The sequence below is a fragment of the Pantherophis guttatus genome, chromosome 2 (assembly GCF_059756535.1).
Source record: "Pantherophis guttatus breed Tessera chromosome 2, ASM5975653v1, whole genome shotgun sequence".
Lineage (NCBI taxonomy): Eukaryota > Metazoa > Chordata > Lepidosauria > Squamata > Colubridae > Pantherophis > Pantherophis guttatus.
The window spans coordinates 128383324-128411164 of NC_142064.1; the positions used below are offsets into that span (position 1 = coordinate 128383324).

At 42.0% G+C, this 27841-nt stretch overlaps 1 protein-coding gene and 1 long non-coding RNA gene across 4 annotated transcripts in view; one reads left to right on the forward strand and one right to left on the reverse strand.

Annotated features, from left to right (window-relative positions):
- Positions 1-7240: 7240 nt before the first annotated feature.
- STAC3 (SH3 and cysteine rich domain 3) overlaps positions 7241-27841 on the reverse strand; it is a 36213-nt gene continuing 15612 nt past the window's right edge. Inside the window, exons 3-12 of one of the 3 annotated variants that reach the window (XM_034419250.3) lie at positions 26287-26509; positions 23632-23729; positions 18574-18634; positions 18386-18477; positions 16641-16707; positions 14718-14764; positions 13370-13461; positions 12017-12068; positions 10462-10611; positions 7241-9836 (exon numbers count right to left, since the gene is read on the reverse strand). In XM_034419250.3, the coding sequence (XP_034275141.2) occupies positions 9738-9836; positions 10462-10611; positions 12017-12068; positions 13370-13461; positions 14718-14764; positions 16641-16707; positions 18386-18477; positions 18574-18634; positions 23632-23729; positions 26287-26509 (981 nt within the window). In that variant the 3' untranslated portion in view covers positions 7241-9737. Of the gene's footprint in view, positions 9837-10461; positions 10612-12016; positions 12069-13369; positions 13462-14717; positions 14765-16640; positions 16708-18385; positions 18478-18573; positions 18635-23631; positions 23730-26286; positions 26543-27841 lie in introns of all 3 variants that reach the window. The other 2 variants (XM_034419249.3, XM_087886684.1) reach the window with 2 other exon arrangements.
- On the forward strand, positions 25037-27784 carry LOC117666527 (uncharacterized). Its single transcript, XR_015732390.1, has 4 exons — positions 25037-25123; positions 26386-26489; positions 27203-27223; positions 27715-27784. It is a non-coding gene; the product is annotated as an uncharacterized LOC117666527 (long non-coding RNA).

Consider the following 27841-nt stretch of genomic DNA (forward strand, 5'->3'; position numbering starts at 1 on the left):
TGTGAGAGAGGATTAGATGAAGACTGAACAGTTCTCTCTGGAAATCTGTGGAAGTTATAGATCAATTGTCTGCCTACAAGAAGGGAAGTACACTGCTTCTTTTCATTTGTGTCCAATTTGGGTATTATAAACTCCAATGATTGCAATGGAAGTCAACCTAAAGATCTCTGGATACCCCTGGAGTTTTTCACCATTCCAAGAAATTGAGATATTATAAAACCAAATCATTGTGTGCTATATTTTTGACAAGCATGATGTCAAGCATTGGTCATATTGCCCCCTCCCAACCCAATAATAACTAATAAGAAACTTAAGATTAAAAAGTTGTGTATTTTTAGCAAGGGAACGAGAAGGTGGTTTTTAAACCAAGTTACATTCTGGCCCATTTAGTTTTATTGCTCTACCTCAGGGGTGTCAAACTCACGTCCTCGCATCGTCGTCACATGATGTATCACAACTTTTTTCTCCTTCGCTAAACCAGGGGTAGGCGTGGTCAATGCATGACGCATCCGGTCCGCAGGCCATGAGTTTGACACCCCTGCTCTACCTGGAGTAGTAACAGTTATCTAATAAGGCTATAAGTGCTTCAGATTTGATTCCGAAAAGGGACTTCAGAGCACAAACACAGCAACCTTTTAAAGCAGCTACATCTTTTGCTAGAGTCCTTTGCAGCTACCTCATGGTCCCAGAAAAAGAATGGCCTGCTTTAAGAATAGGTGCAGACAGATGCTATGTGTGTGCCCTTATGACCTCTAAAATACCTTTTTCAATTGGATACAAAATCCTGCACATTCCTCTATCCAGGATTTCAGGGCAGGCCTTCTTGTTTGAAGGAGCTGTGAACTGAACCTGAATCCTTTGTAAATTACTCAGATGTTCTGTCATAGCTAACACTGTAGAATTGGCTGTTGCTATTTGTAAACACTAATTTTAGAATAGGGAGCTGAAGGGCTCTTGCTCAATATCCTAGAGCAGTGTATGAAGGAAATAAAGCATTTGTGAGAATGAATGTTTAGCAATAGGTTCAACACTGAACAGAAGGTAACACAAAGATTTGTGATATCTCTTGGGTATTTAATATATTTATGGATAACTACTGTATATAAGGAGTGCTTATGTTAGAGATGTGTTGATTTAGGCAGAGAGTGTACTTACATTTTTCTATGTAGAGGATGCTGAGGTTTTGGTTGAGAACTCTAATGAATTGCAGTAACTATCAGGTTGCTTATATGATGCAAAGAAAATATGGATTTAAAATTAATAGAGAAAAGATCAAGGTAGTTATGTTTGATAGGGAAAACTGAGAGAAAAATAGAACTAAAGAATGTTTACCAAAGATGGGAAAATGGATAGAGAAGTTTTAAAGTGTGTAAATATGGAAGGTCGGTCTGTGGTGAGGATTGTTGTGAGAATTAAAGGAAGCAAAAATGACTGTGCCTTTGCCTGTTTTGTTATGTGACAATAAGAGTTCAGTAGGTTAGGAGAAATAAAAAGGAGATTAAACATAGTGGTGCTTATAAGTGCATGTGATAAATCAAATAGAGTGAGAAATGAATGGATGATGAGTAAAGGTTGACTGAATGTGAAAGTGAATGACCACTATGAATGAATTCGGGAGATGGTTTGGTCATTCATTCATGTTGGGAAAATGAATGAGGACTGAACTGCAAATCAAATATATTCTTGACTAGATCAAAAAAAAGTTAAAGTTATGATTGGATGGAGCTGATGACATTCTGAAAAACAGAGAAGTGACAAGCCTAATCTATGAAAGGAAATAAATGGAGCAAGGTATGAAAACAAGAATGGATTGCCAACATAGAAAGTTATGGAGAAATACTGTATAATGGACATTATTGGAAGGAAGGATAGATGTAGTCGTTCTTTTTCCTTATAATTTTAATTGCTTAACTTTTCCTTCAATTTTGTTGTCATACTATTATTTCTTTTATCTATTTAAAAGGAAATAGAGGGACCATGTGTACCTATGTTTATAAAGCATGTTGCCTGGGGTATACGCAAAATAAAGAGCACCATTATGGTATTAAGATACTTAGTTCTTAAAATATAGGATTAGATTTCCTCTCCCCCGTGCAGTGGTGAAAGGTAGGTTAGGCACAGTAAGTTTGGGGGAGAAGATTTGGCTATGATTAAAACACTTCGGTCCTGGAAATTCAGCCACTATCTGAAATGCACAACCGCCTGTTCAGAGATGGTGTTTGCTGTTTTCCTTTGTAACTACACTCCTCTCCAAGTCTGGGAGTAGATACTAACACCCATCCAGACTTGGACAAATTGGGGTTGATTCAATCTAATCAATTCGCTCACCCAGTAAGGTGCCTCATTCGGACATAGAAAACTTCCTGATTCTCATTGCCTGCAACTGCTTCCGATTACAAAGGGAATTTCAGGCATCTGGAAAACCACAGTAGATGTCTAATAACTTTTATCTGGTGTGACAAGCCGTAGTCCTACAAACTTAGGTTGTTGTTGTTAGTTGCAAAGTCGTGTCCGACCCATCGCGACCCCATGGACAATGTTCCTCCAGGCCTTCCTGTCCTCTACCATCCCCTGGAGACCATTTAAGCTCACGCGGACTGCTTCAATGACTCCATCCAGCCACCTCATTCTCTGCCGTCCCCTTCTTCTTTTGCCCTCAATCGTTCCCAGCATTAGGCTCTTCTCCAGTGTGTCCTTCCTTAGGGAACCTACGAACTTAGGTTAATAGTGCCAAATCTTTATTTTCTACCCTTAATTCATGCTCAGATTTTCTCTAAAGAGCGGCCCAGTTGGGCTGCTTCCCTTACCCTTCCTCTAATCAGAAGTGTGAAAGGATTAAGCAGTGACAACGACAGGAAGGTCAGGCTGCAAAACCCGGTGGCAAATATAGCCTTTTTATTTCCCAAAAAGATTTCTTTTTCAAAGACTGAGGCCAGAAAATTGTGATGAAATAGCAATTGAGAAGAGACTTTCTATTCCATAGCCTTTGGGTGGTGTTTTGTGTTGTGTGTTGTGTTTTGTTTGCAGGGTTCAGAGAAGTTTTGCCCCCAAGCTCAGTAACAGTAACAGAGCTGGAAGGGATCTTGGAGGTCATCTAGTCCAACCCCCTGCTCACGCAGGAGACCTGTACTAGGGATTTGAACCGCCAAACTGCTGACCTTTCTGATTAACAAGCTCAGTGTCTTACCCATTGAGCCACCTAGACAGGATTGCAACTCAAGCTTCACTCTGGGTTTGGAAGAGTTATGAAACAGACTTCATTCATTTGATGAAGCAATGAGCTCTTTTGATCCTCTTTTTAAAAAAAAAAAAAAAAAAAACATATCACAACAGAAGGACCTGAAAGGCTTTGAACTTTGTGTCTATAGTTTGAGAGCAATTCCAGAGACGCTATTATTTCTCCCTGTTTTCATGCAACCCTTTCCTTACTCTTGTTTTTAACCTTAAGATTTTCACAATGATAATAAAGGGACACATACCAAAAGATCTCTGTGTGCTTGCTCAGATGTTTGGCCCTGAATAAGGTAGGGTAAACCTGAGAGTGAGAGTTCACGAGGTTTAACTTTGGAGGATTGCTAGCAGGGAAGATTTGAGAAGCAGAGTTCTGCAAACCTTAATGGAAAAGTCCTGCAGGGTATGAGTGCCCCCTTGAGGTATATGTTTATATGACATAACCTTTTTTAAGCCTTATCTGCTGGCCACTGTTATCTTCTTCTTTTCCTGGCTTAACTAGAGTCACCACAGGCAGCCAGGCAGCTGTAGATTTAGGATTGGGAGGGAAGGGGCCCCGGAAGGATTGCTTATTGCTCCCCCTTTAAATTTTTGGCCCGTGAATTGTGCGGTTATTTATTCTATGTGGAAAAACAAGCATGCCACATGACTGCACCTGTCTCTTTTGCTCCTTTATATGGCAGCCTCCTGGGTAAGGCTCCGGTTTCCGATCAAGATCTTCAGTTACACATTCCAATCAGGGTTACAGCTTCTGGTTGGACTGTTTCTACTAGGCAAGAAGAAGCAGGTGGGCCTGCCAAAAATAAATGCAGCCAAGCAAAGAGGGAGAGAGCCTAAACCAGCCTTCTGCCAAGAACGTAGGCTTCAACTCCCAGAATTCACTATGGCGACCATAGAAGCTAGATATTCTAGGAACTGAAGTCAATGCATATGATGGATACCAAGCCTGGGGAAAGCTTTTGGAAGCTATAGCATCCAGTGGTTATCACTGTTAGTTGAGGATTCTGGAACTTGTAGTCCAAACACATCCAGGCGGAAGAAGGTTGATGAAGATTGCTGTACGGTTTGTACACCTTATCAGGCAGGATTACAGCATGCTCAAATCCAACTCACCAAAGCCTAATACATAATAAGCTCCTTAAAATCCTCTGCTTTGCCAAGCTTCATATATCACAAATATCAGGACTGTATATCCAGGGCTATGCATATTTTTTATTATCACCAAGTAATCAAACTCTTTTATCAAAGCAAACGTTTTCTAGATGAACTTATTATGTGGACTTCTACATTTGTTTACTGCTTTTGCATATTTTATTTTAGAAATGAAGCGCACTATAGATCCATCAACCCGGCTGGACTACTGTAATGCTCTCTACATGGGGCTTCCCTTGAAGAGCACTCGGAGGCTCCAACTGGTCCAGAATGCGGCCGCGCAGGTGGTTATGGGCTCAACCTGTTGTGCCCATGTGACACCCCTCCTGCACGAGCTGCACTGGCTCCCAGTGGTCTTCCGGGTGCGATTCAAGGTGCTGGTCACCACCTTTAAAGCACTCCATGGCATAGGGCCCGGGTACCTTCGAGACCAACTTCTGCCATCAATAGCCTCCCACCGGCCAGTCTCCCACCGGCCACAGAGAGGGTCTCCTCAGGGTGCCATCGGTCAAGTTATGTCGGCTGGCGACACCCAGGGGGAGGGCCTTCTCTGTCGGAGCCCCTCCCCTGTGGAATGAACTGTCCCCGGAAATGCGTAAGATCTCCGACCTCCGTGTAGTTCGCTGTGCCCTCAAGACCCTGCTGTTCCGCCAGGCCGGGCTATCAATGTAATAATTTTAAATTGGGTGTTTTAAATGTTTTGGGTTTTAAATCTGAGCCGAAATTATTTAATAATTTTAATTATTTTTAATTGATGTCTGTCTTTGTGCTTTTAATAGGCTGTACACCGCCCTAAGTCCTTCGGGAGAAGGTCAGTATAGAAATTTATTTATTTGTTTGTTTGTTTGTTTGTTTATTTATTTATTTATTTATTTATATGACATTCTTGTTCAGCCTCATTTCCCTTTGAGAGGGAGAGAAAGAGGGAGAGAGTGGGAGAGAGGGAGAGAGGGAGACGGGGAGAGGGCAGTGGTGGATTTCAATTTTTATTACTACCGGTTCTGTGGGCATGGCTTGGTGGGCGTGGTGTGGCTTGGTGGGTGTGGCAGGGGAAGGATACTGCAAAATCTCCATTCCCACCCCACTCCAGGGGAAGGATACTGCAAAATCCCCATTCCCTCCCCACTCCTGGGGGAAGGATATTGCAAAATCTCCATTCCCATCCCACTCTGGGGCCAGCCAGAGGTGGTATTTGCCGGTTTTCTGAACCACTCAAAATTTCCGCTACCAGTTCTCCAGAACCTGTCAGCACCTGCTGAATTTCGCCCCTGGGAGAGGGAGGGAGAGAGAGAGAAAGAACATTTCTTTTGAAATTCCTACAGGAGGCATAAGTCTCTGAACAGATGTTTCAGATCCATTCATATCCAAAAACACTGACTTTTCTTCATCTTTCCCTCCTCTATCACTGTGTTGCAATCCTTCAAATCCAAAGAGATAAGAAACAATACGGTATAGACATTTGCATTAATTATAGAGTTGTAGACAGAAATATCCTCAATGTGTATTGCCTTTATCAATTTCATTCCATCTTAGCTGTCAGTTTCCTGATTACCCACTGATGCGATTCTAAATGGCTCTAGACTGACAGCTGGAGATATACAGTCAAAAATATATATATATTTTGCTCAAGACCATCTCATTTGTGCAAACCCTTTCTGTATGTGTATCCTAACAAGTGCAAATTATTCCTATATGCTAACTTTGTCTTTCTTAACTTTCCATGTACAGCTGAGCCCTGAAATCCTTGGATGAAGTAGAAATGCACAACCAGCTGCCCCCAGAAGAAACAAAATATACAGATTTCCAGTGCAGCAGGAGATAATGAAAAGCACTTTTGTTAAGAGACCAGGTACCTAGTAATACTTCACTGTGGTAGATGTCCTGTCCTGCCTTGCCAACTCAAAATGGAATTGTGAAGTAGTATGGAAGGAAAAGAAAAGAGATTGCTCTTTAGCCTCAGATCAGTGGTGAAATGCAGCTGGTTCTATCCAGCTTGGGTAAACTGGTAGTGAGCCCTGGGCCAGGAGTTGGAGACCCCTGATTTGTTCTCCCTAAGCAATCTTTTCTTATTAGTGAAGACATTTCAAGCTTTTCTAAAGAGATGCAATTAGTTCACGTGGGATTATAGCAGTTGGCCTATCCTAGGCCCAGAAGTAGCAAATCCAGAAATCCTGGTCCAAAACATTACTACTCATTTTTACAGTTCCCGATTTGGAAACACATCAGGCTGGCTCAAAATTACAAGCTGTGTAGTAGTTGAGTAGAGTTAGACTAGCTAGCTCCCAAATCTGTAACACCTAATTGTCCAGCCTAGAATAACAATGACAAGGGGGTTGGGTTAAAAGGAGAAAGCTAGTAACAATTGGGCAGGAAAGCAAATTAATAAATAGTATTTTGTGGATGCATTAACTCCACCTGGGAGACTTGGGTGAATCATGAAATACAAGGAAACTATGAAGATAGATGATAGATAGATAGATAGATAGACAGACAGACAGACATAGACAGAAAAAGAGAGGATAGATATAGACAGACAGACTAGATAGACAGATAGGCAGACAGATAGGCAGGCAGACAGACAGAGAAAATAAAAAAAAAAATCACACATATTAAATTGGCAGTTGTGAAGTCTGCAATACAGAGGCATAGAAATCACAAGGGAAACTACAGATACAAGGCCAATGGGATGAGAAGACGAGAATGAGAAACAGGCAGCATGGCTACCTTAGCAACATCCTACTGATTTACAGGACAAAGGAAACTGCAAGCTGTTATACATGCAGGTACCCAAATGCGTATAAAAAGCAAGTATGATGGAAAGAGGGTTGATAGCAAGCTTTAGGAAATACGAGCCAAGGAGCGTGTCAGCACAAATTTATTGAGCTTGACTTTTTGTGAAAATAAACACGAGTGCCTCCGTGTAACAAGGAACTCCTAGCATTTGAGAATTCTGCACAATAACATGTATGAATTACTCTGCAAGGTATGAACAGGCAGAGTAAACTGATGGGATAAAGAGCTGTAGCTATCATTAACTGAATATACACACTATCTGGACACTAAAATTGCATCACTTGATAGGTATCTAGCTATAATTCCTTGCTATTGACCATGTTGTCTTTATGATAGTTCAATTGTAATCCAAAATGCCTGGAAAGCAACCAATTGCCTAGCCTGATTTATAGGGCCTCCTGAATAATTGCCTCCAGTGATCTGGAGAAAAGTGGGGAAAGAGCTTTTTCTCCAGTCCCTGATGAGACACATGTATTCAGGAAGGCAGTTTCAAACATTAAAAATTCAACCCAATGAAATGTTATTTTCATGTCTCTCCCTTTACTAAAGATCTGTCCGTTCCAGTTGAAGTTTGAGTTTAGACCTCTTTCTGTTTTGCATCAAAATCCTGGGAGCGATATACAGATGCCCTTTTGATAACCAAGTAGTTTCCCCACTTTACGGAGCTCTTAGGAACTTTGCATGGTCATATTGTATAAACACACAAAGGCATGGCAGCAGAAATGCCGCTTAAAATAAAAACATGTAGCACATCAGATTTCTGCTGTTAACTAGAGGCAGAAGAGAGTATAGAAGGGGACAGTGCAAAATAAATAATGACAAAAAAAGTCTGGATAGTGGATATTGAGCCACAGTGGTGCAGTGGTTAGAGTGTAGTACTGCAGACTACTTCTGCTAATCACTGGCTGCCAGCAGTTTGGCAGACCGAATCTCACCAGGCTCAAGGTTGACTCAGCCTTCCATCCTTCCGAGGTGGGTAAAATGAGGACCCAGATTGTTGGGGGCAATAGGCTGACTCTGTAAACCGCTTAGAGAGGGCTGTAAAAGCACTATGAAGCGGTATGTAAGTCTAAGTGCTATTGCTATATTGCAGTACCTAGAGACCGCAGAATAGAAGAGAAAGAACTAGAGAAAAAAATCACAAAAAATAAAAGTAGAACAACTACGGCAAAAAAAGAAAGCAAAGATAGTAACAATAATTACAGGCTCCTGTGGAGTAATTCCAAAACGTCTGGAGCTTGAATGACATCAGCATTAACCAAACTTCAACTCCCAGAATTCTCCAGCGAGCTATGCTATATGCTATATGCTATATGCTATATGCTATATGCTATATGCTATATGCTATGCTATGCTATAGCTATGCTATGCTATGATGGCTCCAGCCAGCTATGCTGGCTGGAGAATTCTGGGTGTTGAAGTCCACAAGTCTTAAAGCTGCCAAGTTTGAAGACCTCTGGGCTAAAAACCAGGAGGCTGTGAGTTTTAGTCCCACTTTAGGCACAAAGCCAGATGAGTGACTTTGGGCCAGTGACTCTTTTTCCTTCCGCCATAGGAGGCAAGCAAGGGCAAGCTACTTCTGAAAAACCTTGCTAAGAAAAATACAGGGAGTAGACCAGGCAGTTGTCAGGCAACAACAATAGCTTGAAGGCACCAAAACAAGTGGAAGAGGATAACAAAAGTAATATAAATATAAGTTCAATTTAAAGGAGCAGAACAAATTCATAGCCTCCCAGCAATTGACAGCAAATACAGAAATTGAGGGGTCCTTGAAGCTCTCTCAGCTGGTTTATTTTCTTGCAAATGTTTCATTACCCAAACTAGGTAACATCACCAGTGCTTCAACTGATGATGTTACCTAGTTTAGGTAATCAAAATCTCTCCCCCCCCCCAAAAAAAACCACCCCAAGCTTAGAGAGCACCAAGGACCCCTCATGTCAACCCTGAGCTACAAATATTCTCTATTAATCCAGAAACTTGCTGCTTTGCATCAGCACACCTAGGCAAGTGAGGGATAGAAAAGGGTAACAGATATTGGCAAAACATAACTGTATCTAAGCCATCCAAGTAAACTAGGAGCCAAGCTCCCCCTCTGCCAGCAAAGGGACAGCCATATCCTGAAGTAAATGCATGCGCATGTTAGTGCCACCTACAGGGGGTGGCAGCAGTAACTCTTGCCGTTTGTCAATTCTGTCAATCAATCTGTCCAATCACTTTCTTCGCAGACAAGAAGTAGAGCAGCTTTGGCCGCATCCCAGCACCTTCCCGACAAGATCATAAAGAGACAATGGCTGAACCCATTCCGGAATCTGCCAGCAGCAAAGTGCAAAGTTCAAGAGAAGCACTGAGTCCTCTCCAGTGAGAGATAGATAAGCTTCTTGCCTTGAATCCTGACTCACTGATGATACAGGCCTTCTTGTGATGACTTAGCTCTTGGACCGCAGACTTGCAGAAACTCAGCTTCCTTGCAGAGAGGCATTGGCAGCTGGTAACGAACACTCAATCACTCTGGCCTTCTCTGGCCTTGGTTATGAAATCCTTGTGAATCCCAGGGTTGGACCTCAGATCTCCTGCAAGAAGTCCGCGGGAAAGAGTCCCACTTTGCGGCCAGTGTAGACTTTGACATACCCATTCACCTCCTCTCCTTTCTGTACCACAATCTATAAGAGGATAAGAGACGTTAGATGAGGCAGAATCCCCAAGTAGCTTACCAATTTTTCTAGGAAGGAGTTCTTGTAGATTTATATGGAGGGAAGGAGGAGGGGATGGGATTGCCAATAAGTAGCACAAGACCTGAGTTTAGAAAAAAAAAAAAAAACCCTTAGAATTGCTTGGGAGCTGAATGCTATTTAGATGACTTGTTTAAAAAAGCTGGGTTTTATAACTATCATGTACCCAGATTCCCCAGATACTCAGTATAAATCGAAACATGATCAGTCTCTTTTAAACTGTTTTCCTCCTAGCTCTGGCTTACGTGAGAATTATCAGATGAAAACTCAACAAAAACCCCACTTCTCAATTTCAGAAAGAATTTTCAGGGGGAAAAAAGAAAGAGAAATTGTGCTATTGTAGCATTTGTTTACTTAACTTTTAAATCGTCTGCCAGAAAGGATGGGATATAAGATCAATTTGTGGGAAAATATGTGGCAGTTTTCCCGTGATTGTGACCTTTCAGCTCAAGGTGGAAACATTTGTAAAAGTTATCATTGTTTTCGGCTGTTCAGAACAGTGGGGGGAGGGGAGACATTTATTTATATCTGAATGAAGTACTTCAAAGAGACATACCTGATCCTTTTTTAATGTAATCTGACCAATTTCTTTGTTGCCCACAAAGGACCTCATGACTTTATGCACACGTTCTCCTGCACGCACTCGAATAATGAAGTTTGGCGGAAAGTATCCAATTTTTTCTCCAATCTCCCCAATTTTCTTCCCCTAAGAGATTCATGCACGAAGTTACTTTATAAAGAAATAACCTGCCCCCCAAATTCCCAATTCATGAAACAAGATAGGATTAACATGAGGGTTTTTTTCTTCAAAAAAAGCAGAGAGGAAAATTGGCAATTTGCAGTGATTCTCTCCTTCAGCACATAAATACACTTTTGCTCTTAAAAAAAGGAGGAAGAGACAAGTAACTAATATTTTGGAACATTAGCTCTTGCCAACATGATATATTTTAATTATCCTCATTCCTCTCAAAATTGACATCAGTAATCCTGCAAACTGTTCATTAAGCCATTTTCAGGACAGTAAGTGACTTGCATGTTCTAAATGGGGGACATTAAAAAATATTGTGAGAGAAAAATGAGTGAATTTTACAAAAGGAAATATTTCAAAAGGAAAAATACAAAATTAATATTACTCGTGGCTTTGAATCCTTTCATGAAAATATACGGTTTTTAACATGGTCATTCATAACATTTTATTGACAGAGGATGGATTTATATATTTTGTGGTGGAGTAGGCAGCCTATTGATGACTGGACTGAACATTTTTAAAATGTGGGGGGAGGGCATATGATTTAGATAATAGTACAAAGCAGGTGGAAATAGGATATTCTGGGGCCCCGTCCCCTTTGGTTGGGCGTCTTAGTGATATTGTTTAATTTTTTAACCCTTCCCTGACTACAGCTGCCAAAAACTAGCTGTAGAGTTTCATACAATGTTGAAGCAGGACACACCCAAACATTTGTAGCAAACAAACTCTCTTTCCCCCCCACTCCCCAAAACTTAGGAAGAAACTACAATAGAAAGCCCTGGATTTCACGTTTAAGACATGACTCTCTTTTTTAAAATGCTTGTTTTTAATTTTATACTACCGAAAATAAGACCCAACTGGAAAATAAGCCCTAGTAGGATTTTTCAGGATGCTCGTAATATAAGCCCTACCCCAAAAATAAGCCCCAGTTAAGATGGTCAACCAGACAGAGGCATTTAGTACTGTATTTCTCCCAAAAATAAGGCCTAACTGGAAAATAAGCCATAATGCATCTTTTGGAGCAAAAATTAATGTAAGACCCAGTCTTATTTTGGGGGAAACACGGTATATACAACCCCTGGCCGTTAAACAGTTGCCCATTTTTCATTTTCACTCAGTAACTGACTTATTAGGAGGAGGAGGGGGGCAACACTATTTTGCCAAGTTTAGTTAAATCACTCAAATATGTCTCGAGTCACACTGAAGGAAGACTCCAGCTGGGATGCCATAGTAAAAACCGAAACAGAGGAAATCCCAAATATTTTGCTTGTGACTAACCACTGATATTTAAAAGCTTTTAAAGATCAAGAGCTTTCTTCAAAACGAATAGGCTTAGATCCCGAAAGAGAAACCATCTTCTTACCCGCCACCATTCTTCATTGGAGTCGTCAACAATTGCAACTTTGTCCCCAGGGCTGAAAGGGAACAAGGGACCAAAGATGAAAATACTGTTGTGAGTCAGAACTGCTGAACAACATGGCCCATTTTGGCCATTTAATCCTTTCTTTCCCAGTTCTGAATATCTGACCAAGGTGGCAACTTCCCCCCATACTTCCTTCATGGTTCTTCCACAAATTCAACAAGGTAATGAGATACAAAAGTCTTAGCCGAGCACCAGAACATCCAGCAGCCTGATAAACGCTCAATTCTTCTCTCTCCATCTTGCAACCATTGGTAGGATTCTATATTTATTGTTTACGGTGCCTACATTTGCGTACAGGGTAACCCTGTTTACTTGTCTTCTAGCCCTTCTTCACAAAACTCTATAAAGAAGCTGTCAAGTGAAGACCTCACAGTCTTCCATGGGATGCATCAGTGGTGGGTTGGCCCCGGTTCGGACCGGTTCGCAAGAACTGGTAGTAAAACTGGCGGGAGGCTCCACCCACCACCCCGGATGTCATCATAGGCGATCTGCGCATGTGATTCCATTGCAAACCAGTAGTAAAGGTAAGTAGAACCCACTCATGGGATGCATGCAGCGGTGGGTTTCACATTATATTACTACCAGTTCACCACACGCGTGCACGCTCGCTTCATGCGCAAGTGCGCCCAGTTTGCACACACGCCTGCCTTCCACACATGAGCCCGGCCTTCCACGCATGCACTTTGCTCACACACGCCCCTTCTGCACATGCGCCCGGCCTCAAAAACGTGCCTAAACAGGATGGCATAGAGCCAGGGCTGGTGGGCAGGCCCACTCGTGATTTCCTCTACCGGTTCAGGCAAACTGGTCCAAAACAGCTGAATACCACCTCTGGATGCATGTACTGAATTAAGAGGGATACAGAAATGGTATTCCACAAGCCTTTGATATTCCTGAATAAGGAAACTTCCTTCAAGACAAGTTATGTCTTGATGTTTTATTTGAGTTCTCAGCATTCTCACATTACTCTTTACATTAATGTAAAACCAGCTCAGCGAAGCTTTGAGTTCCAAATCTCTTTGTTATCAATGACTTTTTCAGAGACTATCTTCATATGTTGCCTTTTAGCTCCGTGCCCCATAGATTACAAATTCCATATATTACTCCATAGGTTACTCATCAGTCTCTGAAGTCCGGAGACTGCACTCCCTTCTACTGACTTGACTTTGACAAAATATATCAGAAACTCAACCCAGACACTTCTATGTTGGGATTTGTTTCTAGAAGTGGTTTAACAAGGTTTGAGGCTGGTGATGTTCTGATCAATAAAAACAAGACAATTTCGTTACTCACTGGAAATCCAAGTCATCCTTCTCCAAGGCTTTGAAGCGATAAAGTGCAATAAAGTAGTGAGACTGTGGGAACCCAGTTTGCTGCTTCTTACTCTGTTCAAAAGAAGAAGAAAAAGTAAAGCTCGCTTCAAGTCAAACTTGACTCTTGTCAGTTTGTCAGTTTTCTTGGCAATGTTATGGAAGTGGCAGCTATAGCCCCTTTAGGGATGGTTGATGGATTTCCAAGCTAGATTGTAGCCTTGGGCTTCCCAGAAAGTTTACACGTAGGTAATAACCTGGGGTAATCCTGCCAAGCTAAGGTCAACTATAGAAGAGAATATTTGTAACTCAGGGTTGAACTGTGGCAACCTTGATGCTCTCTGAGCTTCGTGGTTTTCTTGCAGATGTTTCATTACCGAACCAGGTAATACCAGTTACCTAATTTGGGTAAAGTATTAATGGTATTACCTAGTATATTTTGCTCTTAGGTATTCACGTTCTTGTCAGAAATCTTTAATGCTGGCAAAACACAAGCTCTTATATAGATACCTTCTATAACATTAGTCTCAGGATGAGCAAGAAATCAAAACAGATTATTCATAGGTGTACAAATAAACATGTTTATATGACCAGGAGCATCCATGTATGGATCTCCAAAGGGGATTTAATCCACCTCTGGAAAGCAGGATATCAGCCATTCAAAGTCTTGTAGCTACCCAACCTTACAGCTCTACAAATATAGGCCATAGGTCTTTCTGTGGTCCTAGGCAAGGCTGTCTAATTCTCAGTTATCTGGCACAAGTAGTAACAAAGCCATCCTCTTCCATTATACTTTATGCATAAATATAGAGGTAATAGACAGTAGATTTTCTGAAATCTATTTTGTTCATACGCTCAAAATCTACTGTATGTCAACTTCTTTAAGTGTATATGGATGATTAGTGGAATCTGATTGGTGGAATCTGAGAGGCCATAGGCAATAAAGCAAGCGAGCAGGAGTCTGCTTCCTTGCTCAATCTCAAGAGACCGAGTTCTTGCGTTGAGATTCTGACCTTGAGAGAATAATATACATGAGTTGAGTGGCTTGTCTATGTACCATTTTCCTATTTTCCCCCCTCCATGCAGTCCTTTCTACTAATGTGATTTGTGCAGGAAAAAAAGACAACGCAGAGTTGACTATACAGGGAAAAAACAGCATGCAACCATTTGAATAATCAGAGCGGCAAGTGAAGAAAAGTGACTTGTAACAGCATCACACCCTTGTAGGATTTGGAGACAAGAAAGTGTGTAGTCATTGTGTTCAATCTGGAAACCAGCAAGCACAATCTCTCCCTCTTCCCCTCTCTCATGCAAGAGTGAGGGGCAAGCACCTTGTCATCCGGGGCATTCTTCTCTGCTTTCTGTCCTTCTGGTTTTCCTGGATTAAAGACAAACAAGCAAGCAAATGAAATTCAGATGGGATGAAATTCAGATAATCCTTGAGTTACGGCAGTTCATTTAGCAACTGTTCAAAGTTACGACATAACCCCCTCCCCCAAGTACTTATGTAACAGTCCTGAACTTACGAATGTTGCAGTACCATGGCACTCATTTAGGAATGACTACAGAGGCCCTGCCTATTTCCCGCCCTCTCCTGGGTCTCCACAGGTATTGGGCCTGTGGATATTCACTTTGTAAAGATCTAGCGAGTCTTTGGTTTCTTGGCCTATTTCAGTGCTTAAAGCCTTTAGTGTGTTTACAGAGAATGGAAGTCGAAAGTACTGCAAGATCATGTGAGATCTTGCACTACTGATCTCGCATGATCTCATGGTACTTTAGGACTCTGTTTTCTGCAAACGGAGGCTTGGATGAGATCTGGAGCAAAAGGCTTTGCAAACAGAGGCAAGGCCTAAAGCACCAAAGCCTTCCCTCTGTTTGCAAAGCCTTTTGCCATCTTTGCAAAAAGCCTTTGCTGCCAAAAATGGGGGCCCAGAGGGACACATACACCCCTTCCGGGCTCCGTTCTCATCAGCAAAGACTTTTTGCAAAGACAACCAGAACCTATAGGGATGCAATCTTTCATCCCTGCAGGCCTCAGCAAGCCTTTGCTCAAGACAAAACTGCGGCAGAGAGGCTGGAGAGAAGACAACTCCCTTGATCATTGAGATCTACGTATGGTAAATGACCCAGTCAGGCAGGGGGAGGCATGAGATATCTCAGTGGGTTGGAGGAGGCCTTGGGTGTTTGGAAGCACTAGGCTCCCCATGGCCTTCCCCACCCTGAGATGCCTCATGTAGTTAACAACACAGACATTCAATTAGCAAATGTGTGAGAAAAAGCAGGGAGTGATCACATTCCAGTTACATGATTCATTGCTATGAATCCTCGGGTTACGAATGTAATTGGCAGGCTCCATTACATTTGTAACTCGAAGATTACCTGTATGGAAAAAAAGATCAGCTTTCCTTCTCCTAGGGCACTGAAAATAAAATGCCATAATTTCCCCAAGGCCTAAAAAGGAAATAATTCATAAATTAACTCCCCCGTCTCTGCTTTTCTTGTATTAGTCTGCCTTCCTTCCCCTGCTTACAGCAGTCACAAATTTAGGTGTCCTTTTTTTTTCTGATCTTGATTCATTACATTCATTTCAGTTTTATATTTGCATTTTCTAGTTAAAGGATAAATCTTGGCCAACAGGCAGCATCTAGGTCAGGGGTGTCAAACTCAAGGCCCGTGAGCTAGATCCAGCCCATGGGGTACTTAGATTTGGCCCATGGGGTCACCCTGGATACAGTGAAGGACCAGCCCGCTGTGCCTCTGCCAGTGACAACAGAGCTCGTGCGCCCCTCCTGAGCTCTGTTTTCACTGGCAGATGGTTGCAGGAGACCGTTGCAGCCTAAAACGGAACTTGGGAGCCCGTTTTCGCTGGCAGAGCGCTCAGGCCACCACAGGCGCCCCAACATGAGTGACGTTGAGCTGGCCAAGCCCACCCTGGCCATGTCCACCCTGGCCACCCAAGATCAAACGCAACCTTCCTGCAGCCCTCAATGAAATCGAGTTTGACATCCCTGACCTAGGTGAACTTCACTCAAAAACGTAAGCAGAATCACACCTGGTTACAGTTGAACAACATCTGGAGAGCTATCAGTTGCCTCTCCTGAGATGTCACATGGCAAAAAGTTTTAATTTGTGGGCACCAGGGGTTTCTTTTCTTTTCAGTGATCTTCTTGCTTCTGTTGTACGTTGAGCAACATTTGCTGAACAAATATTTAGACTCTGGATTCCAGAGACAACAGATGTATATTAACACTTACCTCCCTCTGGTTTGTCACTTTCTGATTTGGGGGCTTCTGTTTCTTCTTCCATCATGGCAGCCAAAGGCTAAAATGTGGGAAGGAAAATCTATCAGAAAATATTCATTTGACAGTATTTATTTATATGCCACCTCAATCAATAAACTTAGGACGGTGCAGAAACAAAATACAATACTGACAAACTCCTATCCTTCATCTACACTAAACTTCAAACCTTATACTAGATGTCTATGGAGATTCTCAGCCACCCAGGTCATGGTTGTCCCAAAGGTGCTTTTTCAAGAACCTTTTTCAGCTCTGCAGAATCTTGGATGAGAAGTGAACCGTCTTCAAAGAAAAAACAGAAAGTCCCAGTTGCCTCTTGAAAAAGCACCTTTGGGACTTACACTAGATGGTTGCCTCCAACTTCTCATTAAATGGCACAGGCCTATTGGAAATGAATGATTTTGAGCGCCTTCTGAAGTCACAGAAGGGTAGAACCCAAGATTACCAACAGGAGCAGTTTATTCCATAGTGCAGTGGTATTATGGAAAAGGTCTGCCATAGGATGCACATCATGCGCTTCCTTTGTTTCTGACCCACAATGCTACAAGTTCAGCAGTGCTGTAGAATGCAGAGTTCTCAGCATCAAGAGATTCTGGATGGCAGATTAGTGCCTTGTAGCCTTGAATTTAAGGAGAGAAGGAGAGGAATAGATGAATATTTTAAGTAATTTAAAGGGGGATGGTGAAAATATAGCCCTCCAGATTTCACTGGACTCACATCAGTCCCAGCCAACATGAGTAATGGAGAATCTAGAAATAGCTGGAATGGTACATGTGGTGCGGTGGTGCAGTGGTTAGAATGAAGTATTGCAAGCTAACTCTGCTGACTGCCAGCCAACTGCCAGCAATTTGATCCTGACCAGCTCAAGATTGACTCAGCCTTCCATCCTTCCAAGGTCAGTAAAATGAGGACCCAGATTTTGGGGGGCAATATGCTGATTCTGTAAAACCGCTTAGAGAGGGGCTGTAAAGTACTGTAAAGCGGCATATAAATCTAAGTGCTATTGCTACATGTGGCCAATGTTAGCTTTAGAATTGCTTCTATCTTCATCCATTATTTCAGCTTGGATAGCCTCTTATGCACCACCAGGGGTGAAATGCTCTCGGTTCGGTCCGGTTCGCCCAAACCGGTAGTAATAAAGGCTACTGGTTCACCGAACTGGTAGTAAAAAATGTTTTTAAAAAAGTTCTGACAATCAGCTGAGCAACGCGCGATAATCGGAACTTTTTAAAAAACGTTTTAAGCATTTTTTTACTACCAGTTCTCTGGAATCAGTAGTTAAAAATGCTTTAAAAAGTAAAAAAAAAAAAAAAAGTTCCGAAGATCGGGCATCACTCAGCTGATTGTTGGAACTTTTTTTTTTTACTTTTTAGGCATTTTTTTTACTACCGGTTCTCTGGAACCGGTAGTAAAAATGCTTTCAAAAAGTAAAAAAAAGGCTCTGATAATCACAGCTGTGCTGCGCGATCATCAGAGCCTTTTTAAAAATTTTAAAAGCATTTTTTAAAAACCTATTTGCCCGAATAGGTTGTAAAAGAAATGCTTTAAAAAGTAAAAAAAAAAAAAAGTTGGCCACGCCCACCCAGTCACATTACCCCACCACCAAGCCATGCGCACAGAACTGGTAATAACAAATTTTACATTTCACCACTGTGCACCACCCTTTTATGTTGGGATGTTGCATCATACTGTCTTCCTACGTTTTTTTTGTTATCCTGCCCTTTCTTGCGCTCCTTGTTTGCCATGATCACACCTGACCGTAGGGTATCGAAGACAGGATCATTTCGGCTAGCTGTGAAATAAACCAAAAAAAAAGTTGTAAAAGTTACAAAGGTGTTTCTGAGAATGGATGCTCAAGAGTTAACATCCTATTGGACGGCTGACTTACCACCTGAGAGTTGTTGGGCACTGTACAATGGAGAGCTGTAAGCACGGCGGAAACCTGGAGGCTGAAGAGTAAAAGGTAAAGATTATACCCAGTCAAGAACGTTGGAAAAAGGGCACAAAGTCCATTTTTCTCCCAAAGCTTGGTGACAGAGGCAGCTATTATCCTTGCCAAGAATCTCTAGCCTTAGTCTAATGCTTGCTTTATAAATAACACCATGTAGCAAACATTTTCATAAGATGCAGAAAGAATTATTCTGCTGATTTATCAAAAAGACTTAATAAAGCAAGTATGGACGAAATGCAGGGTCTCCCAAAACTTTGGCAGTAGCCTCTAAAACCTATCCTAAACTTGACACTTTATTATCATTTTCAGGATGATGGAAACGGGAAGTCATTTCATGCATGAAATATTAATTCATTGCATGTATTTAATATAGTTTAGTTTTATTTTTGTCCTTTTCTAGGGCAAAACTTATGTATGCCTACTTCTAGTCAACTTGGCAGAGCAGCCCCTGGTATTTTATTTTTTTATGACTTATCACTTTGTTGTTTGTATATACACTAAGAGCTTATGTCCCGGAGATAGATTCCTTGTGTGTCCAATCATACTTGGCTACTAAGAAATATTCTATTATCCATTTGCCCTTGTAAAAGATGATGTATGTTCTGCAATATGGAAACTACAGTATTGTGAAATCCCCAATTAGAAAGAGAAGAGCCCTGGTTGCAACTGTTTTTTGCATTCCAATATTCAGAAAAAGCTAGCTCCTATTGATTGGACCTGCTAAAGAGAAACTAACTGACTGGCTTCACCCACATGACCTGTGATGTTCTAAGTCAGGGGTGTCAAACTCAAGGCCTGCAGGCCGAATCCAGCCGCGGGGTGCTTAGATCTGGCCCATGGGGCCACCCTGGAAACAGCGAAGGACCGGCCCATGGTGCCTCTGCCAGCAAAAACGGAGCTCAGGAGGGCCGCATGCTTGCAGGAGACTGTCACAGCCTAAAATGGAGCTCAGAAGCCTGTTTTCGCTGGCAGAATGTTCGGGCCACCACAGCCGCCCCCGACATGAGTGATGTCAAGCTGGCCATGCCCACCCTGGCCACACCCCCCACCCCAAGGTCAAACACAACTCTGATGCAGCTCTCAATGAAATTGAATCTAAGCTAAGACTGTCTCAGCTATGTTTGTTCTCATTTATGTCATCTGATTCACTGTGATCCCTAACTGGCTAAGGGCACAGAAAAAAAATGGCACCCCAAAGGCCAAATAACTGCATATAATACTGGAGAAAAGGGGGGAAAAGGGATTTCTGGAGAACCATTTGGTCGTCTCCAAATACATGAAAAATGTTCATAACCGAACTTTTAGTATAAAGCTATTTATAAAGAATATGTTACTAGCTGCTTCAGCTTTTAATAATATACAAAAATACTGGGTAATTTGTTAGCTTACTCACCCACTGCTCTCCTCCAATTCTGCAGTTAGGGAATTGTGGCTTCAATCTATCAAAGGCAATGCGCTGAATCTACACTAAGAATTGGAGTCTATTTTTCAAAAGTATAAAGTCCATTGTAGGGCCAATAAATGTACTTTTTCTCTCACAAGAATAATTTCCAATTGAAAAATAAGGTAATCCTTATATACACTGTAACGACTGCGCATTTCTACTTTTTATTCTGGCCCATGGAGAGGCAATGGCATACATTTATTTGAGATAGTCACTTCCACAGATTGATATTCAGATTGTGCATTATTTTATCCATGTAAAACAAGTGTAGCAAACTAGCTCTTAAATCAAGGTGCTCTACTTAAAATTCTTGCAGCACCATAGATCCCAGGGTTGATTTGGAGGAAATATTAATAACAATACTGGATATAAATGCAAGAAGAAATGATGCAAGATAAAAATGGCAGCTCTTCCATGTAATCATTTAAAGGCTTCAAGGCAAGTAGAGCTGATGAGTAAGATTACACCATACATATTCATCCATGAATGCCACCCACACATAAAACTGTTGTGGAGGAGAGAAGCTATGTTCTTGGCTCTGATTCCAGAAAACTTACCCAGGTTTGTTGTTTCTTGCCTACTAGCAGTAGAGAGGCAGTTTGATATAGTGGTTAAGTAAGGTGACCAACTTTTTTACAATGAGAAGGAGGGTTACACAAATAAATTGAAGGAAAAAAAATATTGTAAATAAAAGAAACATTTTATTCATTGCAACAATGAGTCTAATGCGTGTGTGTGTGTGTCGTGTCATATTTCGGTAAGAAGTAAACAAAGCCACTTGTGCGCAGCGCACTCTTGGGTGCGGCACACTCTCTCAAAACAATTCTCCTGTGAGGAGCGCATGCGTCTCATAATTGCGTCTTGCCAATCGTCATGTCAAATACAAATACGTCACATCACACGCAACGGATCAGATCGGCATCAATCGAATATGGAGATTTACAGATTAGTCTTCAAATATCGAAAAAGAGGACATGTAGGAGGACACGTTTCGAGAGAGGACAGAATTTACAAAAAAAAGGACTGTCCTCCCTAAAGGAGGACGATTAGTCACCTTAGGTTAAGGTATCAGGTAAGAGACCATGAGTTCTAGTCCTGCCTTAGGCATGAAGCCAGCTGGTCTCCCTCAGCCTTAGAAAAGAAGCAAGGGCAAACCGCTTCTGAAATCTTGCCCAAAAAATTGCAGGAACTTCCCTAGGCAGTTGGCAAGAGTCAAAAGCTGGCACACACACACACACACACACACACACACACACACACACACACACCAGTGAGGAAACGGCAATCTCATGGTCAGAGTTTTGGGAAGTTCCTGCCATATTTACCAGACACGGTCACTGATATGAACTCTCCAGAAACTCAGTCATATCGAGTAATAATTAGAGACTTCACAAATAGATCATGGCTGAATAAAATGCCTTACTGCAGGAAGAGCAGCAGGAATCAAAGCCCATACCTAAATTCCAGGGTTAAATTTCTTAAGCTTCCTTCTCACCTTGTCTAGTCAACAGATTTTTAGCCATTCTTTTCACAACATTGAGTTCTGAAGGCACAAGATCTGCGTTTAGTAACAATTCTATCTGAGATCTATTTTTTCTGTCAGCTGGTTTTCCTAAATATGAACTCCATGGGGAGGAACTGGCTCTGACTCAACCTCGACAGGACAGAGTGTCTGTGTGGTTTTGACCTTCCAGGCCCACCCCCAGAGTCCTCTTTGATTCTGGATGGGGTGGCACTTTTCCAGACTCGGTGTGAAATTTGGAGACCTCCCGGATTCATAGCTTCTGCTTGAAGAGCAGATGAGAGCAGTGGCTAGAGGGGCTTTTGTATAGAGTCGCCCAGTGTACCAATTGCACCCTTTCCTGTATCAGGAGGCCTTGCTAATAGTTACTCATGCTTTGGTCAACTCCCATTTGAATTACTGCCATGCACTCTATATGGGGCTGCTCTTGAAGACCACCCAGAAATTTCAACTGGTCCAGAACATGGCAGTGCACATGGTGACAAGTGCCCCTAGGTTTGCCCATGGTAAACTTCTGTTGTATGAGCTGTGCAGGCTTTTAATTTCTTTCTGGGTACAAGTCAAAGTGCTAGTCGTCACCTTGAACGTCTTATATGGCACAGGGCCAGTTTATCTGCAAAACCGCTTTTCTCTAAGCTCATCTACTTGTTTTACCAGATCAGATAGGGAAGGCATGCTCCTAGTCCCTTCCTTTAAATATTGGTGTCTTATGGGAGCTAGGAAGCCTGCCTTTTCCATGGCAGCCCCTGCCAATGGAACACTCTTCCCTCTGACATTTGGCAGGCCCCACTGTCTGTAAAGCACTGAAGACTTGATTTTCTCCACAAGCACTCTGATCATATGAGGTGACTGAATATTGGAAGCTTGATTTGGCATCATTTTTTTTGCTTTTGTTTTTAATGTGCTGAGTTCTTGCAGTTTTAATATGATTTTATGTTGTTTTCGTTCTTGATTGGTAGCTGCCCAGAATTGTTATAAGATAGGTCATCATATCAGTGTTTTAGATAAATAAAGAAATTCTTTTAAGTTTCTTATTGGTAGCCATCCTATAGACTTCATGATATAGATTTTTTTTTAAATCATCAAATACTGATGGATCCAAAATCAAATTACACGGCTTTCTTTCCTCATTTCTTTAAAAGACACTCTTACAATATTCTCCACTTGAGGACCTGCATACTGCACAAGTCAAAAAGAGGGCTGTGAAAATATTTACAGACCCCTCGCATCCTGGACATTAACTGTTTCAACTCCTACCCTCAAAATGACACTATAGAGCACTGCACACCAGAACAACTAGACACAAGAACAGTTTTTTCCCCAAACGCCATCACTCTGCTAAATTCCCTCAACACTGTCAAACTATTTACTAAGTCTGCACTACTATTAATCTTCTCATCATTCCCACCACCCATCTCCTCCCACTGATGACTTGTTGCTTGGATCCTTATGATTTATATTGATATTGTTTCCTGATTGCTTATTTGTACCCTATGACTATCATTAAGTGTTGTACCTTATGATTCTTGATGAATGTATCTTTTCTTTTATGTACTCCGAGAGTGTATGCACTAAGACAAATTCCTTGTGTGTCCAATCACACTTGGCCAATAAAAAATTCTATTCTATTCTACAGTATTCTATTTTGGTAATTAAAATATAGTAACCTCAGCCTTATACCTCATCCCAACCTGGATCCAATGATAATACACAAAAAAAACCCACCAATTTTATCTAATTATATTCTAGCTGTGAGCACTCAGCTTGTAAATAGACAGGTTCTTGAGTGTACAGCTTTTGTTACACTTATGATTAAAAACTACTGAAAAAAAACCCTACCCTTTTCAAAGTACGGTAGCATACCTTTCTGGAAAAAAGTTATTCCCCCTTCTACATCTCAGTGTTCTCTACATGTCTAATGGAGCAAGCACAGAACCAAAACTGCAGCTTGTCATATCAAATCATGTTATGGATAGCAATTGGCAGAGGGGAGATACATTGCATTGGGGCTCAGAAGAGGCCGACTTACTATCTTGCCAAAACAGCGCTGAAATTCCACATAACTTTGGCAGTGATGATGAATGTGAGTTTTGCAGTTCTTGCATTTCAAGCCATATTTGTTGTTGACTGCAAGGAAAAGAAAGGCAATCATTGGCATTACATAGGCTAAGGCGTCTCTTCCCCCCCAGCCCCCACCCCCGAATGTCCCCATTTCTGGAATCAAGCAATAGGTAACACCACAGCATGCCTTCTCATTGAGCCAAACAGAAGCCATTTAAAAGCATACAAAAAAGCCATTTGTCTCCCAGATGGAGGGGAAATTACTTTCAGGAAAAGACTGCAGGATGGAACATCAGCATTCCCTAAATATGCTTCCTCTTGGCATTTTAAAATGTTCTGCCGGAAACCACAAGGGAAAACTTTGTGTATGTTCAGTTCTATCAAAAAAATGTAGCCTAGCAACAAAGGATTTCTAGCTTTTAGCTTGAGAGGTCTTCTTGCTCCCCACCATGTCTTGGCCTCGTGGATAGAAAGAAGCAACAGGAGGCCCACTTGGTTGACCTATGGCCTGTCTTGAGCAAAGAAGATATTCCAAGTATAGCGCCATGTATTGGGCTACCATTCCCGCCATGCTCAGGCATCATGACCAATCTCCACTATGGATGATAAAGGTTTCATGTATTTCTGGATTATACCAGAGTTGGGTTTCAGCAGGTTCGGACCAGTTCTGGAGAACCGGTAGCAGAAATTTTGAGTAGTTCGGAGAACCAGTAAATACCACCTCTGACTGGCCCCGCCCCCATCTATTCTCTGCCTCCCGAGTCCCAGCTGATCTGGAGGAAATGGGGATTTTGCAGTAACCTTCCCCTGGAGCGGGGTGGGAATGGAGATTTTACAGTATCCTTCCCCTCCCATGCCCACCAAGCCACTCCCACAGAGCCAGTAGTAAAAAATTTTGAAACCCACCACTGGATTATATCACTGCTTATACCAAACTGGGGAAGGCTGGTATAGTATATTTCCATTTGTTCCTTTGGCTTTGATTCCTTGAATCTCCTTTCTGGCTCCTGCTTTTCAGTTTCGGCCTCATTTCTGGTAGCAAACTTCTCTTCAACCCTGACAAACTCTCATTTCTCTTTTACACAAGGAGGGGAGGACTGACATGTGATCGCCTCCATCACAAACGGTTTTAACTAAACTACGATCATCAGTTTAACTAAAACTACCAAATATCAGCATTTTCTCAGCAAAAGGAAATGAGTTTGGTGTAGAGGAAAAAGTAGCTTGGGTTACTTTAAAAAATAGACTAATGGAATGCATACATCTGACAATGTTTTGAAAGATAAGTTTTTTTAAAAAAAATGTTTAAAAAACAGAAATATCATCAGGCATACTTTTCTCCCTTTGGCTTGGCTTTAGATGCACCTCTACGGGCAGCCATCTTGGAAGTCAAAATAGTGGGTGATTCAAAAGGCCACGGCTTTCAGAACTTGAAGAGCTGCTAAAGCTTGAATTTACACGTAAGTATTCAGGGATGGAGTGTGGGCAAATGTATCATAATGCAAATGACGCTACTTATGTATTTGTATCAGAAACAATGGCACAGTGGTGGGATTCAAGTAATTTAACAACCGGTTCTCTGCCCTAATGATTTCTTCCAACGACCAGTTTGCCAAACTGCTCAGAAAGTTAACAACTGGTTCTCCCGAAGGGGTGCGAACTGGCTGAATCCCACCACTGCACAAGGGCCTGATTGAGTGGTGGGTTTCAAATTTTTTTACTACCGGTTCTGTGGGCGTAGCTTGGTGGGCATGGGATGGCTTGGTGGGTGTGGCTTGGTGAGTGTAGCAAGGGAAGGATACTGTAAAATCTCCATTCCATCCCCAATCCAGGGGAAGATTACTGCAAAATCCCCATTTCTTCCCGATCAGCTGGGACTCAGGTGGCAGAGAATAGATGGAGACGGGGCCAGTCAGAGGTGGTATTTCTCCGAACTACTCAAAATTTCCGCTAACGGTTCTCCAGAACTGGTCAGGACCTGCTGAAACCCACCTCTGGCCTGATTGCATTGTTTGCACAATGACCTCATGATTGCACCGGACATCACCTGTAACTATGGATGTCTATTAGTACATTCTGCCATTCTTTATGGAATGTTCCTCTATCGCTCGTAGTTTGCTATGAAAGATTGCTGAATTTCAGCATGGCTGCAAGAGATAACTATGAGGGGCCCTTGGTGCCCTCTGAGCTTGTTTGTTTTCTTGCAGACGTTTCATTACCCTAGCTGGTAACACCATCAGGGCTAGTAAGGAGTGCTGTTTGCTGTCAGTTTATATTCTGGTGTCTTGCCTGTCTGCGTGAGGGTGGGGGGTGGTCTTAGGGATTCTTTAGTTGGGCAAACTACTTATTTAGAGATAACTACCTACATTAAACTATTAAACAACCATGTAAGGTGAACGTGAGCATATACCATTCTCTGTTTCAACAGTTGGCTTATCATTTTTCCACTAAATCATAATCTGTATCTCCTCCCCCCATTTGAGCAACTGTTCCAAATCATATGCCTGCTAGGACTTACTCGGCTTTCAATATAGCCCACCATCCCACTTTTGCTGCTTTTTTCTTTTTTCCAGGCATGATTCATGCATCTTTAATTACTACACATGGCATGATAGAAACTCACGGACAATCATGCGGGCACAGACATCACAAAACTTAGGTTTCTTGAAGTAGTGATCCTTGAATTTGTGAGGTTTATCGTTAACTGGTTTTTCCGGCTCAGGTGGTGCCTCAGGCTCTTCCTCGTCCTCCTCCACTTCCTCATAGTAGTAGATGGTTCCCCCGGAAGAGGTGACCAGCTCCCCGTTGGCTTGTGGCTCCTCTGAGGTAGGCTCCTCCTCCATGGGCTTGCGTTGGAAAAACTGCTTTAGCTTCTGCAACTGAGGGTCCAGGTTGGGATGGGGCAGAGTGGGTGGGTGGGTGGGTGGGGCGGACAATCAGCACTTGATAGATGCCAACCAAGAACCTTGGCAACCAGTGGAATTGGCATGCACACACCCCCAACTTGTCTAGCCCCAAAAGGCAAGGGAATGGAAGTGGGGTTCACGGCGAAAACAGGGAGACAAAAAAACCCAATTCCTACTTGTGGAAGTTTTCTTCAAAGAAAATGCAAGCAAATGTCCAGCGTGAAGATACAAGAAGCAGCAATGTTGCAACATGAAACTGCATGAAGAGTCCACCACAAAGCTCGTTAATTGCATGTAGCAGTTTTCTACTCCATATATTAGCTAATGGTAACCAAGCTGTTGGTGTGTACAGGTGTGGAGTAGTAGTAGTAGTAGTAGTAGTAGTAGTAGTAGTAGTAGTAGTAGGCCTGGGGACCAAATGGGGGAGTCCACATTGGAGGTGGCTGCCAGATTGATGCCAGACTCCACCTCTCCCCACTTGCTCTTTGCTCTCCACCATCCATCATTTGGGTTATCATGTTGATGTATTTATTCTCATTGTGTTCCTTTGCCATTGGTTACTTTATTGTTATATTATTTTACTACTGTTCTCTTTACACCCTTTTTCATTTTTCTTCCTTTTTACTATTGTAGGCTGCCTAGAGTAGTCCCATGGTGAGTTATGCAGCAAATAAATGTAACAAATAAGTAAATAAATAAAAATAGACTTAGATGGGGAACAGCATGCCATGTGATAGCATTTCTAGAATGCTAGAAACCAAATAAAGGTTTGTTGGTTGGTTATCTTTTCAACCAAATAATCAACTATTGGTAATCTATAATTTAGTTAATAGAGTTCAAGTCTTTATGTATGTTATCCCAGCAAGCCATAAAAACCTCACAGAATCATTTACTCGTTTATTAGGCCACCTGATTCTTAAATGATTCTGAGTAACTCAGAATCCAACATACTAAAAGAAATTCAGCTAATCAGAAGAGCAATGCCCAAAAATGCTCATATTATACCCATGTTGCACATTAAGAAAGAGGGGTTGAAAGCAAACTTTAACTAGAGAGTTCCAAACTAAGCGACTCTCTTGGCACACTTAAATTTAATGGATTATAACATTCTAGCTTTTTAATTACTATTTTTCATTACACCTTAGCGCAGGGCTGTCAAACTCCCAGCCCATGGGCCCGATGCGTCACACGCAGGCCACGCCCACGCCCAGTTTAGCGAAGGAGGGAAAAGTCCCGATACATCATGTGACGCCACCGTGATGACGTGAGTTT